The sequence below is a fragment of the Pseudoliparis swirei genome, chromosome 13 (assembly GCF_029220125.1).
Source record: "Pseudoliparis swirei isolate HS2019 ecotype Mariana Trench chromosome 13, NWPU_hadal_v1, whole genome shotgun sequence".
NCBI lineage: Eukaryota > Metazoa > Chordata > Actinopteri > Perciformes > Liparidae > Pseudoliparis > Pseudoliparis swirei.
The window spans coordinates 10,722,751-10,738,067 of NC_079400.1; the positions used below are offsets into that span (position 1 = coordinate 10,722,751).

General features: G+C 42.5%; 1 protein-coding gene across 1 annotated transcript in view; it reads left to right on the top strand.

Annotated features, from left to right (window-relative positions):
* The first annotated feature begins 823 nt into the window (after nucleotides 1-823).
* The window catches only part of tbkbp1 (TBK1 binding protein 1), a 26,290-nt gene continuing 11,796 nt past the window's right edge, over nucleotides 824-15,317 (top strand). Inside the window, exons 1-4 of the mRNA XM_056430096.1 lie at nucleotides 824-1,066; nucleotides 8,424-8,549; nucleotides 10,423-10,527; nucleotides 14,049-14,196. Of these exons, the coding sequence (XP_056286071.1) occupies nucleotides 824-1,066; nucleotides 8,424-8,549; nucleotides 10,423-10,527; nucleotides 14,049-14,196 (622 nt within the window). The remainder of the gene's footprint in view (nucleotides 1,067-8,423; nucleotides 8,550-10,422; nucleotides 10,528-14,048; nucleotides 14,197-15,317) is intronic.

The window sequence follows — 15,317 nt, forward strand, 5'->3', positions numbered from 1 at the left end:
TCACACACTCACTCACTCACTCACTCACACACTCTCTCACTCACCTACTCTCTCTCTCACTCACACACTCTCTCACTCACACACTCACTCACACACTCACTCACACACTCACTCACTCACTCACACACTCTCTCACTCACACACTCTCTCTCTCACTCACACACTCTCTCTCTCACTCACACACTCACACACACTCACTCACACACTCACTCACACACTCTCTCACTCACACTCTCTCTCACACTCTCTCTCTCACTCACACACTCACTCACACACTCACTCACATACACACTCTCTCACTCACACACTCTCTCACTCACACACTCTCACTCACACACTCACTCACACACTCACTCTCTCCCTTACTCTCTCTCCCTCCCTCCCCCACTCACTCACTCCCTCACTCACTCACTCACTCCCTCCCTCCCTCCCCCACTCACTCCCTCACTCACTCCCTCCCTCCCTCCCTCACTCACCCATGTAACTGAGCTGGATGCATCTCTGTGAGTAACGTAAACAAACCTCTGTGTGGCTGAGTGACTCAGGGCCTTGTCTGGTGAACGTACAATTATTCACTGAGTCATCTTCTGATTTAAAAAATGTTACACTGTGTGAGCCGGAGATGCTGCTTTGTTTGTTTAGTTTCTTTAAAAGTGGCCCGCCTGATGTCTTTCAGCGCCGCTGCCGTGGCGCCGCTACTTGACCCCTGCCAGGATTACGAAAATACTCTTTTTATTTCTTGGCAGGTGCATTAAATTAAACCGAATGGAAGCGATCTGGTGATTCCATCGAGCGCCCGTCCCTCGGGTGGAGGCCCTGAGCGATGCAGTCTCTGTTCGGCGGAGGGGAGCTGGGGCTGCTGGGAGGCGGCGGCGGCGGCGACCTGAAGGAGGACGGCTGCGGCGGCGTGACGTCGTGGCACTCCTCACCGCTGCCCCCCGACGACGTCTACTCGGCCTCCCACTTCGCCCTCATCAGCGCCTACCAGGAGATCAAGGGGAGACTGGCCCTGCTGGAGCGCGAGAACACCAGCATCAAGAGGAAGCTCAAGATCTACGAGATCAAGGTGACAACAGCAGCTTTTCATTGCAACCTCGGCATCAGATATAATACAATACGATATTGCTTATGTATTTATCACTCTTCCAAAATAGAGGAGTGAGCCGTCCACGCTTAGCCTAACGGAGGCAGGGAGAGTGTACACAAAGATAAAAGGATGCTTCGGTGGGCTTTGATCCTGGACCGGCGGGGGGATAAACCGGAGGAATAAAGTAATGAAGTCACAACATGATATAGAGCAACAACCGTGAGGAGCCGAGGGAGCGAGGGAGCAAACGGAGGGGAGATCAAATGGGTTTCTGCTCACTGCAGACCTTTAAAGTAACAATGGACCCCACTCACGCCTTCTCATAACATCCAAACTCTACACGGACATCCAGACGGGGAGGAAAGGTCACGCGCTTTGGGATTACAACTGATTTCACCCGCGTTGTAATTACACCTCCAGATTCAAAAACAGGCTCAATGGGCTCCACCACGATCAAGTTATTGATACGTGCACAACAATAACTGAGAAGCACATCTTAGGCTTAATCATAATAATATAAAGGGATAGATGGTGGATAAATGTAGGCTTATTGTGGAGTTACGTATCTATACAAACACACACACAGATTTAACCATGGTCGTAAAAAGGTAAGTACTCGTACACAAAGTCACATCATAAGAAGTAATGAGGTAAGAAGCGGTTGTGTATTGATCTTTCTGGGTACGTCGATATTACGGCTGCAACTATTTCAATTATCGATCACACCGCGATCGTTTCTTCTCTTTATGAATCCATTAATTTAGTCGGTAAAATGATGAAAAACTGTGACACAAAAACTGTTATTTTTCTCACACAGTCCAATATTGTTTTTTATATTAATAAAGAAGAAAAATGCAATAGATTCAGCAGGGAATGAGCTACGTGTTTATGAAAAATGGTCCTTTAGTTCAGAGCTCATCAGAGAAGATGAGCTGCACAAGTCTTCATCGTACTCTGGATGTTATTTTAGATATTTAGATAACATCATCTTACATCTCAGCGTGGCCAGACTTCTTTTTTGAGGCAGAAATCCACCTCGGAGAAGGAGGAGCCAACGGAGACATGTGGAGGGGAGGTGGGGCGCAAAGGAGGAGCGTTAGAGGAGTTAAAGATGTAAGAGACGCAGAGGGAGGAGGATATACGAGGCGAGTAAAGGGAGATAATGAAGCACAGAGCAAGGGGAGATGAAGTGCTGAACAGAGGAGCATCACAGGACAAATACTTCCTGGATGTTCTTATTATTGTTATATGACCTCAATGATGAGGTGTGCAGTGTAAAGCGGTTTCAGGAGGACTTTTAACTTTCTTTAGCACTCGTTTCTTTTATGGCTGCCGAGGAAGACACTTACAAAAAGATGTTTTCTGCAAACCACGCACACGGTGAAGGCAAAAGAATTCTCAAAGGTGTGAAACACACACAGGACTTTCACCCAGGAGGCTGCTGTTCATGTGAAACACAAATGTGGTGTTATTTATTTTCGGTATAGTTGCTATTTTAAACCGTGATGTTTATTCTAACCATAAGTAGTTTTGTTGCTGAACTTGACAAATCATTTTAGTTACGTTAATGTGCGATAAAAAAGCCGATTTTTTAGGTTCTGAAACGGGATTAGCAAATATTTTTCTTTTAATATATTCATGATTGATTTATTTTGTACGCCTCTGAACCCCCGAGGCATTATGTTTCCTCTTTGTACCCTAAAGGTCACCGAGGTCACCGTGACGTCACACATCTTTATTGTTTTTTTTAGGGGCCATAAATCAGGAATTCACACGCTGGTTGTGACCATTTCACACAAATGTCCAGCCGGCTGAAATGGTGACGCGAGGACATGTCAGGACAGCCGTGGGAGTAAACTGCCTAATTTGGTAATTCTAGTTTTCCCGGTAAATAAATTGACGTGAACGCAGCTCGACTTTGTCTTCCCGCTCCTGCGTGTCGTCCTTTAGCGAGCAGCTGCTCCTGAAGGCTGCAGGCGGCAGTTTATTCAGGACCCGTTAATCCCAAAGAGACAGGTGTGGATGCTTTGTGTGTGTGTGTGTGTGTGTGTGGGGGGGGGGGGGGGGGGGGGGGTAATGACGGCTGTCACACCTGCGACTCTGTAAATAGAGCATGTGCCTTTCTTTTTTTACTTTTTTATTTGTTTTGGGGAAAATCAATTGATATCATCGTCATATTGACGCTGCATCATTTTCATTAATTCCTTCCATCATTTTAATATACGTTTATAGAAGTTACACATTACATCAAACTGGACAAGAACCCCCCCCCCCCCTCAAAAAAATGTAATACATAATTATAATAATAATAATAAAATATGTTTTTATAATAGTAATAAATAATACAATTATTATTTTATAATAATAATAAATAATACATAACAGCATAACGATCGACTATACGAACAATCAGATGAGGACAGAAAACACACAGACATAAATCATCCTCCATAATGAATCAACTATAACAATTATACATTCATTAATATTGTCCACAAGACCTGAGTCCATTTCCATTATTTCTGGCCATTAAAAAAAATAAAATGAAGAAAGATAAGTGTGCGGCTATCCATGCAGAGGGGAGTGCTCCGCCGCCCCGTGAACATGGGCCGTTGGAGGTAGCTGGAGCTCCTGGTGCTCGGCGCTCCTGGGGTTTTTTGCCCTCGTTGCCAACATTTACTGTTAAAGTGAGCAGAGAGGTGTTGTGCTAAATGGAAAAGGGTTGTTTGCCCCTCAAAGAGACGTTGCATCAGCTGGCAACGACCTCGTACGGGAGATGAAAAGCCCTCCCTGCTCACGGCGGGCACTCTAAATGTAAATGTGCTCATTTGGGTCGAACCACATGCAGTTACATAACTCGTTGACTGTGTTTTTCTGCAACCAGACAACAGTTTAGCACCACGAGCAGACAAACACATCTCTCAGTTCACAATTGAAACAACAGGGAGCACCGTACAGCCCATGAATGCATCTTCCACAGAGGTGTGAAGACGTCATCAATCTTTTCTGCATCATCCGGGCTGTAAAAATTAAATTATTTCTGCATAATTTCAATGTTTATATGTAATGCTGCTGCATCGTAGCTGCACCTCATATCATATAAAACAGTTATTGTGTTTTGCCCCATGAGTTGTGGAGCAATAAGATGTAAATAATATATAATACAAATAATATTGCAAACTTACAACAATTGCATTAACAGTAATAGTAAGTCATGATAATCTTACCTTTTTTTTGTCAATACATCACATAAATAAGATAAAAAACAACAATGAATGTATCTAATAACGTATTGTGAGTCACACACACACACACTGGGCTGATGTATATACTGACTCCATCCAATACTTCTTTACCTTTAATACCCTCAGATAGTTGTGTTAACTCTTAAGTACATTCACACTATTGAGGTACCTGTACCTTACTTGAGTAAATCCATTTAAAGCGTCTTTGTACTTCACATCTTAGAGGGAGATATTGCACTTTTTACTGAACTATAATTATCCCGAGCCACGGCTACTAGCTCTCAAATTAACATTTTACTTTACAAAAAACATAATTCCCTCCTGTGAAAACAACTGTATTTATTCAAGTTTCTGGCCAAAAACAAAATTTCATATTTGAATAAATCATGAAGAAGTTTTAATTAACCTCAGCCCAATGCTCATTTCAACTTAAAAGAGCCTGAACGCACCATCGTCCTGCTGCCACACGAGCAAAATGTGGATTCATCCGGCGCTGAAAATAGTCCCCAAAAGTATAAAAGTACGGCAGCTGTTTCCGTTTGCCCAATCAGTATATTCCTGAAATTTATTTATTCTTTATTTCAGACACCAAGTTCCATATAAAAATAACAGACATACAACTATCAAATGACACTGATGGACTCATTTTAAGAAAATCTGATATATAATTTCTAAGATATCGCGATTGTGTTACGAACTCAGACACTTAGGAAGTAGGACCCAATTGCACGACCCGGGAGCCAGAGATAAAGTATTTGTAAGTACTTTATTTTTCAGTTCTGCAGTGAGCAAATGAAAGCGCTCACGTAGTGAGGATCAAAACTTTCAAGAGCACAAAATACCCTGACCTGATCATGGCAAAAGACAAGACGAACTGACAAGGAACACTGGGAGACAGGGGAATTTAAGCACATGGTAACAAGACACAGGTGGGACCAATCAGGGGCGGCTGACACTGATGAGCATAGGAGACAGGTGGGATGACAGGTGAAAACAATCAGGAAGCCTGGAATGAGAGAAAGCTAACATAAATGACCTGAACCTCTCTAGCATATCTGTCGGTGCACAACAGTACCCCCCCCTCTAGGGCCAACTCCTGATGGCCCAGGCTGATTGTAAAAGTCGTGGATAAGAGTCTTGTATAAATGAAGCAGCTATCCAGCTTCTAGCCTCAGGACCGTAACCCTTCCAGTCTACCAGGAATTGCTTGCCCTCCCTATTACGGACCTCCAGTAGCTTACGGACCTTGTATACGACACCCGTTTCAAAGAGCTGGGGCGGTGGAGGGGGCGGGAACAAGTGTGCTCTCACACACCGGCTTGATTCTACTAACGTGAAACGTTGGGTGCACTCTCAAGGTCCTGGGAGTTGCAAGCGTGCCGACGGGTTGATGACTCTGGACACTGGAAACGGACCCACAAATCTCGGAGCCAGTTTCTTTGAGGCGACATGGAGTGGTAAGTCTTTGGTAGAGAGCCAAACCTTTTGGCCTGGACTGTAGTCTATGCAAGGTCTCAGAGACCCGTCTTTCTTTCCCACAAAAAAGAATCCCGCTCCGGCTGGAGACGATGAAGGACGGATAATCCCTGATTTGAGTGAAGAGGAGATGTATTCATCCATTGCTGTTCTCTCAGGTCTCGAAATCGAGTAAAGTCTCCCCTTGGGAATGGGGGCTCCCGGTAAGAGATCAATGGGACAGTCAAAATCTCGGTGAGGAGGTAGCGACAAGGCTTTAGACTTGTTAAAAACTTCCTTTAAATCATGGTAACAGGAAGGTACCTTCTGTAGATCAGGATAGTCAGGGTGATCTATAATGATCCTACTAGAGTCTGTTGGTGCATTAACAGGTTGCCTTAACTTTCCTGAAAGCCAGCCTATGTGAGGATTGTGGATCTTCAGCCAAGGAAACCCCAAAATAATCGGGTACTGAGCCGACTCAAAATATGAAATTGCATGCTCTCGGTATGGTCCTTATTTATAGTAATCCGTATGGGCTCAGTGCAATGGGTAACTGTGAACAACAAGCGCCCCTAAGGCACTGGCACTAACAGGATGAGATAGCGGGACAGTTTTTATTTTTAGCTGTTTGACTAGGCCCCAGTCTATAAGGCTTTCGTCAGCCCCTGAGTCTATTAACACACCCTGGTCAATGGTCTGATTGTTAATACAAATGTCTACCTGAGTAACAGGTCGAGGAGGGAAGTCTGCGAAACTTGCTCACCAGCGCCTCCTTTTTTTGACTGGAGCATCTTCTTTCCCGAAGGCAAGCGAGGATGACCCGGCTGGCCAGAGCAAACAACAACCCTCCCTCCCGCTGCGCTCTCCTCAGGAAAGCCTGGTTCTTCCAAGCTGCATGGGTTCACCGAGTCATTCGAATGTAGTCCTCTGATGGTCCGGTAACATGAGCTGGAAATCCTCAGCTGGGCGCCACCGACCTCCGACTGCGGCTGGGGGAATAACAAGGAATAACAACTCGGTTCTTGCCCGGCTCTCTCTTTCAACGGTTATCGATCCGGATGGCCACAGCGATGAGGATTCCAGATCCCGGTGTCTCCAATGGAGCCAGCTGGTCCTTTATCGGTTCGAAAGTCCTGTCATGAAGGCGTCACGAGCCGGAACATTCCATCCGCTGTCCGCTGCTGCTGTACGAAACTCGATGGCATAATCAACCACCTGACGGTTGAGCTGACGTATTGAAACAGTCTTCTGCTGGCCTCCGTAGCAGGCGATGAGTGGTCAAAAATGCGGCTCATAGTCTCTATGAAATCGGCCAATGAGTAACATAGTTCGGTGTCTCTAGACCATTCTGCAGTAGCCCAGGCTGCAGCTCTTCCCGTTAAATGAGACACAATAAACGCCACTTTACCATGCTCAGATAAAAAAGCTGCTGGGTTGTGTTGGAAATGCAGATCACACTGTACCAGAAAGGCTCTGCAATTCGAAGAGTCTCCGGAAAATCTCTCCGGAAGAGCCAGCCGTAAATGGGAAGAAACAGCCTGACCTGGGTAGTCAGCTGGAGTCTTGACAGGCAAACTCTCAGCTGTGGATGACGTCAGACGAGGAGCAGTCTGTTGATGAGTGAAAAATTATTCATTTGGGCAACCAGTTGTTGCATCTGTGTATAATTTTTTCCTGAACCCGGCCTGCCTCTCAGCTCTTGTATTTCCTGGCTGACTTTGTCCAGCTTTTCCTCGTGATGAAAAATCCGCGCCCCTGTGTACAGACAGAGCGGCGTGGGCGTTCTTGGGTCGGCTGGGTCATAATGGTCAGTTTTTGTTCTACTAGACAACTCAGACACTAGGGAACCGACCCACCCCGAGCCAGAGATAAAGTATTTGTAAGTACTTTATTTTTCAGTTGCAGTGAGTGAATGAAAAGCGCCACGGTGAGGGATCAAAACTTTTCAAGAGCACAAAATACCCTGACCTGATCATGGCAAAAGACAAGACGAACTGACAAGGAACACTGGGAGACACATGGTAACAAGACACAGGTGGGACCAATCAGGGGCGGGGCTGACACTGATGAGCATAGGAGACAGGTGGGATGACAGGTGAAAACAATCAGGAAGCCTGGAATGAGAGAAAGCTAACATAAATGACCTGAACCTCTCTAGCATATCTGTCGGTGCACAACAGATTGGCAAAAAAAAAGAACATTCAAATTTTAGAATCCTTCAGAAGAATGAGAATAATTTAGATTTTAGTCAAGAAATATGAACAGATGGACAAACAGTCCCAGATTTAATTGTGTGGACAGGAAAATAAAAAACAACTTTCTGCGTAACTTTATATATTACTTTTTGGAAAAATAGAAAATAAAATCTAGTTCACGAAGAAGAAGAAGAAAATCAAAACCATGACACCAGTTAAAAGTTAACGCTGATCCTCTGAGTGAAATCTGGGCCGAGCAGAAGTTTCAGTTGATCCAAGATGAATCTTTTATGAACCCGCCGTGAAATCATAAAAAATAGAAAAATAATTGCAGAAAACAGCAGGAACCCTCCAAAAAGCATAAATAATTACTGCATCTCTTGTTCCCGACACTCAGGGTTATCATAACAACGGGATTGACTGGTTTCTCCTCCGCAGTTCCCCATGATCAATGAGTTCGGGGAGGACACCAACTCGTACTGCTCCTTCGAGAGTAAGGAGACGGCGCTGCTGCACTCTGAAAATGGCGGCCTGCAGCAGAGAGTCAACGTCCTGACCCACGAGGTGAGAGGGGGGATGAGGATGGAGGAGGGGGGGGGGGTACGCAATAAGGGAATCATTTAAATATACAGAATAAAACAAAACCATTATCCCGCCATAAGGTTTTTTTATTTCTCTTTCTTCTCAGTGCTTGAATTCTGCAGAAATCTATGTGAGAGTTAATGGAATAAAAAAGATAAATTGAGGCCAACCCTGGTGGACATACGCTGAAAACATGTCCAGAAAGTAATGAGGCACTGGAGCTGCTATCAAAGTGAAAGTGACTGAGGGAGATGGGATGTTTTTAAAGAAACCTTCCAAGGAGCACTGGGACGGGGGTTTCTATTCTTGAGCTAAAAGATGTTGCTGATTATGAACTAACATCACATGCTGAATCAGATTTTAATCTCTTCTCGCTGTAAAACAACACATGTGAAATATGAAGCATAAAGCAACTAAAGAGACTGCAAAGAGACACAAAGAAACATCCACACGAGACTCAGAGTGACTTCAATGAGACACAAAGCAACTGCAAAGAGACTCAGCATTACTATTAAGAGACACTTTGCAACTATAAAGGGACTTTAGGGACAATTATTAGTCACAAAACAACCCCAAAGAGAAATAAAACACCTTTAAAGAGCCAAAATGACTAAAAATACCATTTTAAATGACTACACAGAGAGGTGATACAACTATAAAGAGTCTATAAGAGAGAAGTGGAGCCACAGTCCTCTGTAGTTTTGTATTGTGCTAAATTCTGAGCCCGCCCACCTTTCGCTGTCCAATCAAATGCGAAGGATTTAATTTATATCGGTTTTTGAACCAGAAGTTAGTCAAGTTAAATTAAAGTGAAATAGAAATGGCATTTTGAAATCGATTGTTTTATTATGTACTTCAATTTGAAATATAAAAGCAGATGTGTGCACGTTACAGACGAGACTCCGAAGGAATCAGTTTCACCACCTTTCCTCTAGAGTCTAGAGCGTAGGGATAAGAATGGGTCCGGCTCTCTACTGTTGGCCTGTGCCCCTGTGTCAAGATGTACTTATTTTAGTTTCAGGTTTATATTTGGAGTTCACTCCATCTGTCTCCCCTTCAACGAGTGGCGTGTGGGCGATAAACGCAACATTCATTTGAATTTTGTTTTGCAGATTCCCTTGGAAATTCGGTTTAATTGATGCACTGCTGATGATACACATGCAGCCCGGCTGCCCGCCACTGTGTTCTCACTTTTACTTTTAACATCGCTGATAGAGACAGTGGACAAAATTATGAAAATAAGTGGCACAAAATCGGAGAATTATCCTTTTAAATTAGCCGTGTTAGCGACTTACAAAGAGCTTTGAACCCGAGGCGCCGTGAAAACGTAAAAAAGTGATAACTAGAACAACTCTACGTATCAAAATCTCTGGCGTCCGTGTGCGTCTCCTTGCCGACTGTTATCCTCCAAGCATATGTTGCCATAGCTACGGCGATACCCCTCTTCGTCCTCTGGGGCCGCTCTCCTTGTCGCCTGAAGTGACCGTATTTTTAAAATAAAAGAGCTGTCAGAGAGTGTGATGATGCCATGCAGCGACATTCAGCCCTCATTAAGCCCCAGAGTGATGGATCGCCACGGTAACGAGAAATTCATTATTTAAAATAGTGCCTAGGACGGTTTGTTGAAGGCGTCGCTCAGGCGTGCGTTGGGAGGAGGGGGGGGGGGGCGCTCTGAGGTGTCGGATGTCCTGAATGTGTCCGCTTACACAACAGCTTCTTAGAGAAGTGGTATGTTTTCCCTCTCTCTCTCCCTCTCTCTCTCTCTCTCTCTGACAATGAAGGGAACAAAAAGTGAATGTATGTTGAGGAGTCTTTGTTATTGTTGTCGACGCTGTTCTTCTTTTCTTTTCTTCAGCTCCAGAAGAGGAAGGAGCGAGAGGAGCAGCTGGAGGATGTGATCCAGGCCTACGAGAAGATCCACATGGAGAAGAGCAACCTCCAGAGGGACCTGGACAAGATGGTCAGAGAGCTTTCCCTTTACACCCCGCAGGAGCCAAGCGGCCCGTGAATTCATAAAAACCTTCACCGCTTCACAATCCGCTGAATGTTTAATGTACGCGTGGGCGTGGATGACATCATGAGCGTGAGAGGTGGTCATGTACGGGGTCATCAGTCTCAATAATTGAGAGACTCACACATGCAAACACGATGATTCAAATGCATGCGGAACAATTCATAAATATATTACATTTAAATGCATGCGGAACAATTCACAAATATATTACATTTAAATGCATGCGGAACAATTCACAAATATATTACATTTAAATGCATGCGGAACAATTCATAAATATATTACATTTAAATGCACGCAGACCAATTCACAAATATATTACATTTAAATGCATGCGGAACAATTCACAAATATATTACATTTAAATGCATGCGGAACAATTCATAAATATATTACATTTAAATGCATGCGGAACAATTCATGAATATATTACATTTAAATGCATGCGGAACAATTCATAAATATATTACATTTAAATGCATGCAGACCAATTCACAAATATATTACATTTAAATGCATGCGGAACAATTCATAAATATATTACATTTAAATGCACGCAGACCAATTCACAAATATATTACATTTAAATGCATGCGGAACAATTCATAAATATATTACATTTAAATGCATGCGGAACAATTCATGAATATATTACATTTAAATGCATGCAGACCAATTCACAAATATATTACATTTAAATGCATGCGGAACAATTCATAAATATATTACATTTAAATGCACGCAGACCAATTCACAAATATATTACATTTAAATGCATGCGGAACAATTCATAAATATATTACATTTAAATGCATGCGGAACAATTCACAAATATATTACATTTAAATGCACGCGGAACAATTCACAAATATATTACATTTAAATGCACGCAGAACAATTCACAAATACATTCCAATGCACACGTGAATAAATTACGATTTATATAAATGTAAAAGAAAAAAATCACAACCATATTAATGCATTTCTATGTGGATTTGTCTGTTGTTTGTTGATTTATATTTATTTATTTGTGGATCACACTGCATTTGTTTGTGGATCGCGACACACTTGTGCACGGATTTATGAGACTCCCCTGGCGTGGCTCCATCCATGCGTGATCTGACCCCGTAGTTATGTGGCCAGAAGTGTGCGGACACTCGGGTGTTTGGGAAGTTCTGGTCTGGAGTTTTTGTTCCATGTTTTCCATGTTCATGCTACACAATGACAATAATGTGGCAGACAATAGTGTGCTTCTTGTGTTTGGAGCTTTCCTCTTTCGTGACAACAAAGCTGCAGGGTCGGAGTATTTATTTGGAGACCAACCAGGAAGTTGGTACCACACTGGTTTCCCTCGACAAAAAAATCCAACTGGATTCTTCAATTCGATTTTGGATTATTGCAGAAAATAAGCTTTCAACAATTCTGATACTTACACAGTTTGATCAGCAAGATAATCTCCACAAATGAAAACCACTCGTTGGTAAAGGGATAGCTCAGATGTTTTCAATCAAGAAGCTAACGTTAGCGGCGATACAGGAACTCCACCACGATCACATTACTTCACGTCTCCTCCACTAATTGAAGGATGACTAGCGTCCTTGTGAGGATGCTTCGTCGTCTCCTTTAGACTCTTTTTTTTTTTTAAAGCTTCAAAATTCACCAGAGGGGCGTTCACTGGCCTGTTTTATATCAGAGAACTCAGCGTTTGAATCTCTTTAGCTTGTGTTCGACCGTATTTTAGACATCAAGCAAAAGAAGCCATTGAGGGATCGGGAAAGGGCAACATTGCCGACTCTTTTTCCTGCTTTTAGGATTCCTGCAGCTCTCTCGGCCATCGTGCACAAATCCAGCTCCTTAAATAAATGTTTTTTTCCCAGTTAGGGGCACAGAGCCATGAGCTGAAAACCATCCACCCCATTGGAGGTGAACTGACAAGCAGATTTACGACAGAAAATCTGCGTCACAAATGTGAAGTTTGCTCGGGCAGGCGGGGAGGATCTCATGAAAGATGCAACCAAGCTGCACTCTGGGAAAATAATCTCTCTCCTGGAAGTCCAGAGTTATTGGACCGACCCTTTAAAAGGCACCTGTCCTCTAGTATTCAGACAAACATGCAGCTAAAACACATCACTTTGCTGAACTCTTCTATAAAAAGCAAAATAATTAACTTTCTCCCCATCACCTTGTTATGTCGTATTTTATCATCGCTACGTCATTTAGTGATGAATTTGTCTCTGACAGAATATGTTTAGATTAGATTAGATTCAACTTTATTGTCATTACACAAAGTACAAGTACAACGAAATGCAGTTTAGGAGGAAAAGAAAGAAGTCACGTTGTCTGTGTGTGTGTGTGTGTGTGTGTCTGTGTGTGTGTATAACCCCACCCCCCCACGTGAAGGGGAAGCTCACGCCGAGCGGCCTTTTTTTATTTTTTATAATGGTTTATTTAATAAGGGACAGTGAATGTTGCTGATGTTAAGAACAAACCTAAAACATAAGATTACAAATACAATCTGGAGAACAATGTTAAAATGGACAGAATAAAACATAATGTCAGAGATACAACGACTAAATGTGACATATAACTGCAAACAGGTGAATGAAAGTCCAACCTGGGCAGATGGATAAAAGAGTTGAATGATTGTAGCTCTCAGTTCCAATGTCACCCCCAAGTCAGTGGCTGGACCTCGTTGACCTTTAACCTTCAAGCACTTGTTCACCAAGTTGCATCATATTTGAATATTATGACTATGCATATGATCTATTATATATATTATATATTGTGTGTTTGCTTTTTGCACAATTACAAGTGAAAACTTTTATTTTTAAATTTATTTTATACACTCAGACCAGGCTCCTGAACATCAGTTTCTCTATTCTACATTCATATCCTCACGCTGATATTATAACACGGATATTTTCAAATATCAAACTGTCTTTGAAGTTTACCAGGAGGCAAAGTGGCCCGACTGCGTCGCAGGGTTTATGTGACAAATGAAGACGGGCGGACAATGTCGGCAACATTTTGTGAACATTATCCGTCTCTACCTCTTTTTCATTCCCCATTTCTGTTTGTCACATAATATAACATAACATAATACAAGTTAGATTCACATCTTATATTTGCATCGTCATCTTTTTAAACTTTGACCTTTTGAGCCTGAACAGAAACCAATATTTAGCCATTTCTTCCTGTTTTTACTGGACCAGAGTTTAAAAGTATTGAAATCAGAGCAGAAGATATATAAATTACTTGTGTTGTAACATGTGGGTCAGTAAACTACATCATGTGTGTCAAACGTTAGACATGTTGTTATTTTTTAAAATAATAGTAATGTTTGGCCTTTTGTATTTATGTTGTTTCTGCACGTGACTCACAATCAACAAGGATTAGGTCTAAAAGCTCCGTAATGGTTTGAATCGGGTGTAGCATTCTAATAAACTGAGTGTGTGTAATGGTTGCAGACCGGCCTGGTGGAGAAGCACGTGGAGCGCGTCCTGGGCCTGGAGGCGGCGCTCCGTCAGCGGGACAACTCGCTGCAGAAGCTCAACAAGCAGCTGCACAGCAAAGACATGCAGTTCCTGCAGCGGCACGCCGGGCCCGACGCACACAGTGAGTGACGGTCGCCTCTCACCTCCATCACCTCCATCACCTCCATCACCTGCATCACCTGCATCACCTCCATCACCTCCACCACCTGCATCCGTAGCTGAGAATTGTAAAGGTAACAACGATTCCTGATACCATCATTGTTTTGTGCTTATTGCCATTTTCCAGGGGAACATTATTATTTCCTGTTTGTTTTAATTGATAAAACTCAGTTTATGCAACGCAAAAAAATGTGTAATCAAAATATGTAATATCTTACATCTCTTGTAAAAGCAAACACATCATGTAACGTTCATCTTGGCTGGATCTCCTTCGGAAAAATAGATTTTAATCTCAAGGTTAATTGGGTTATAAAGGTTGAATAAAACTAATTAAATATAACAATGTGAACTCTTCTAAAAAGGATCAAATACATATATGACCGAACACACTGGTGTGAGCATCAAACACTTTGAGTCTTTGCTGTAAAAGTAGACTCTGAATAGATCATTCTCAATACTTATATAAACACATTTACTTTAACTGAAGATTACATTAAAAAACAAGTCGTTGTACTGTAAAAAAAAGTACAATATCCTTCAATTTTAGTCCTCTAACTCTCGCTGTACATCAATCTAGTCGCGTATAGGCGTTTTCACAGGTGCATTCTGGGAGCAGACGTTGATAATTGAGTGTTGTATTTTAGATTAGATTAGATTAGATATTCCTTTATAAATTCCACAGTGGGGACATTTCAGGATCACAGCAGCGGGTGCACATTAGAACATTAATAGAAATGAAAATTAAACACAAAACAAAATAACAATACTAAATACTAAATACTAATACTAAAATACTAAATATACAGAGGAAACAACATATGTACACAACATATATACATTTCGATGTCAAGGTTCAACGTGATTAGCAAATAACGCACCTTAAATTCTCATAAAGCTTCATCAAAGCAGCAGATTCCCTCGTTCTAACACAGAGAACATGGAACACGCAGTCCAGGAGATTACGTTACGCATCAGCTGATCTGGAGTCAGCCGCTGCCCTCGGAGACGTCGTGGGTGGCTGATGGAAACCTGGAAGAAATGTGTCACCGCCACCACAGCCGATGCTCCTGATGGTGCACTTGA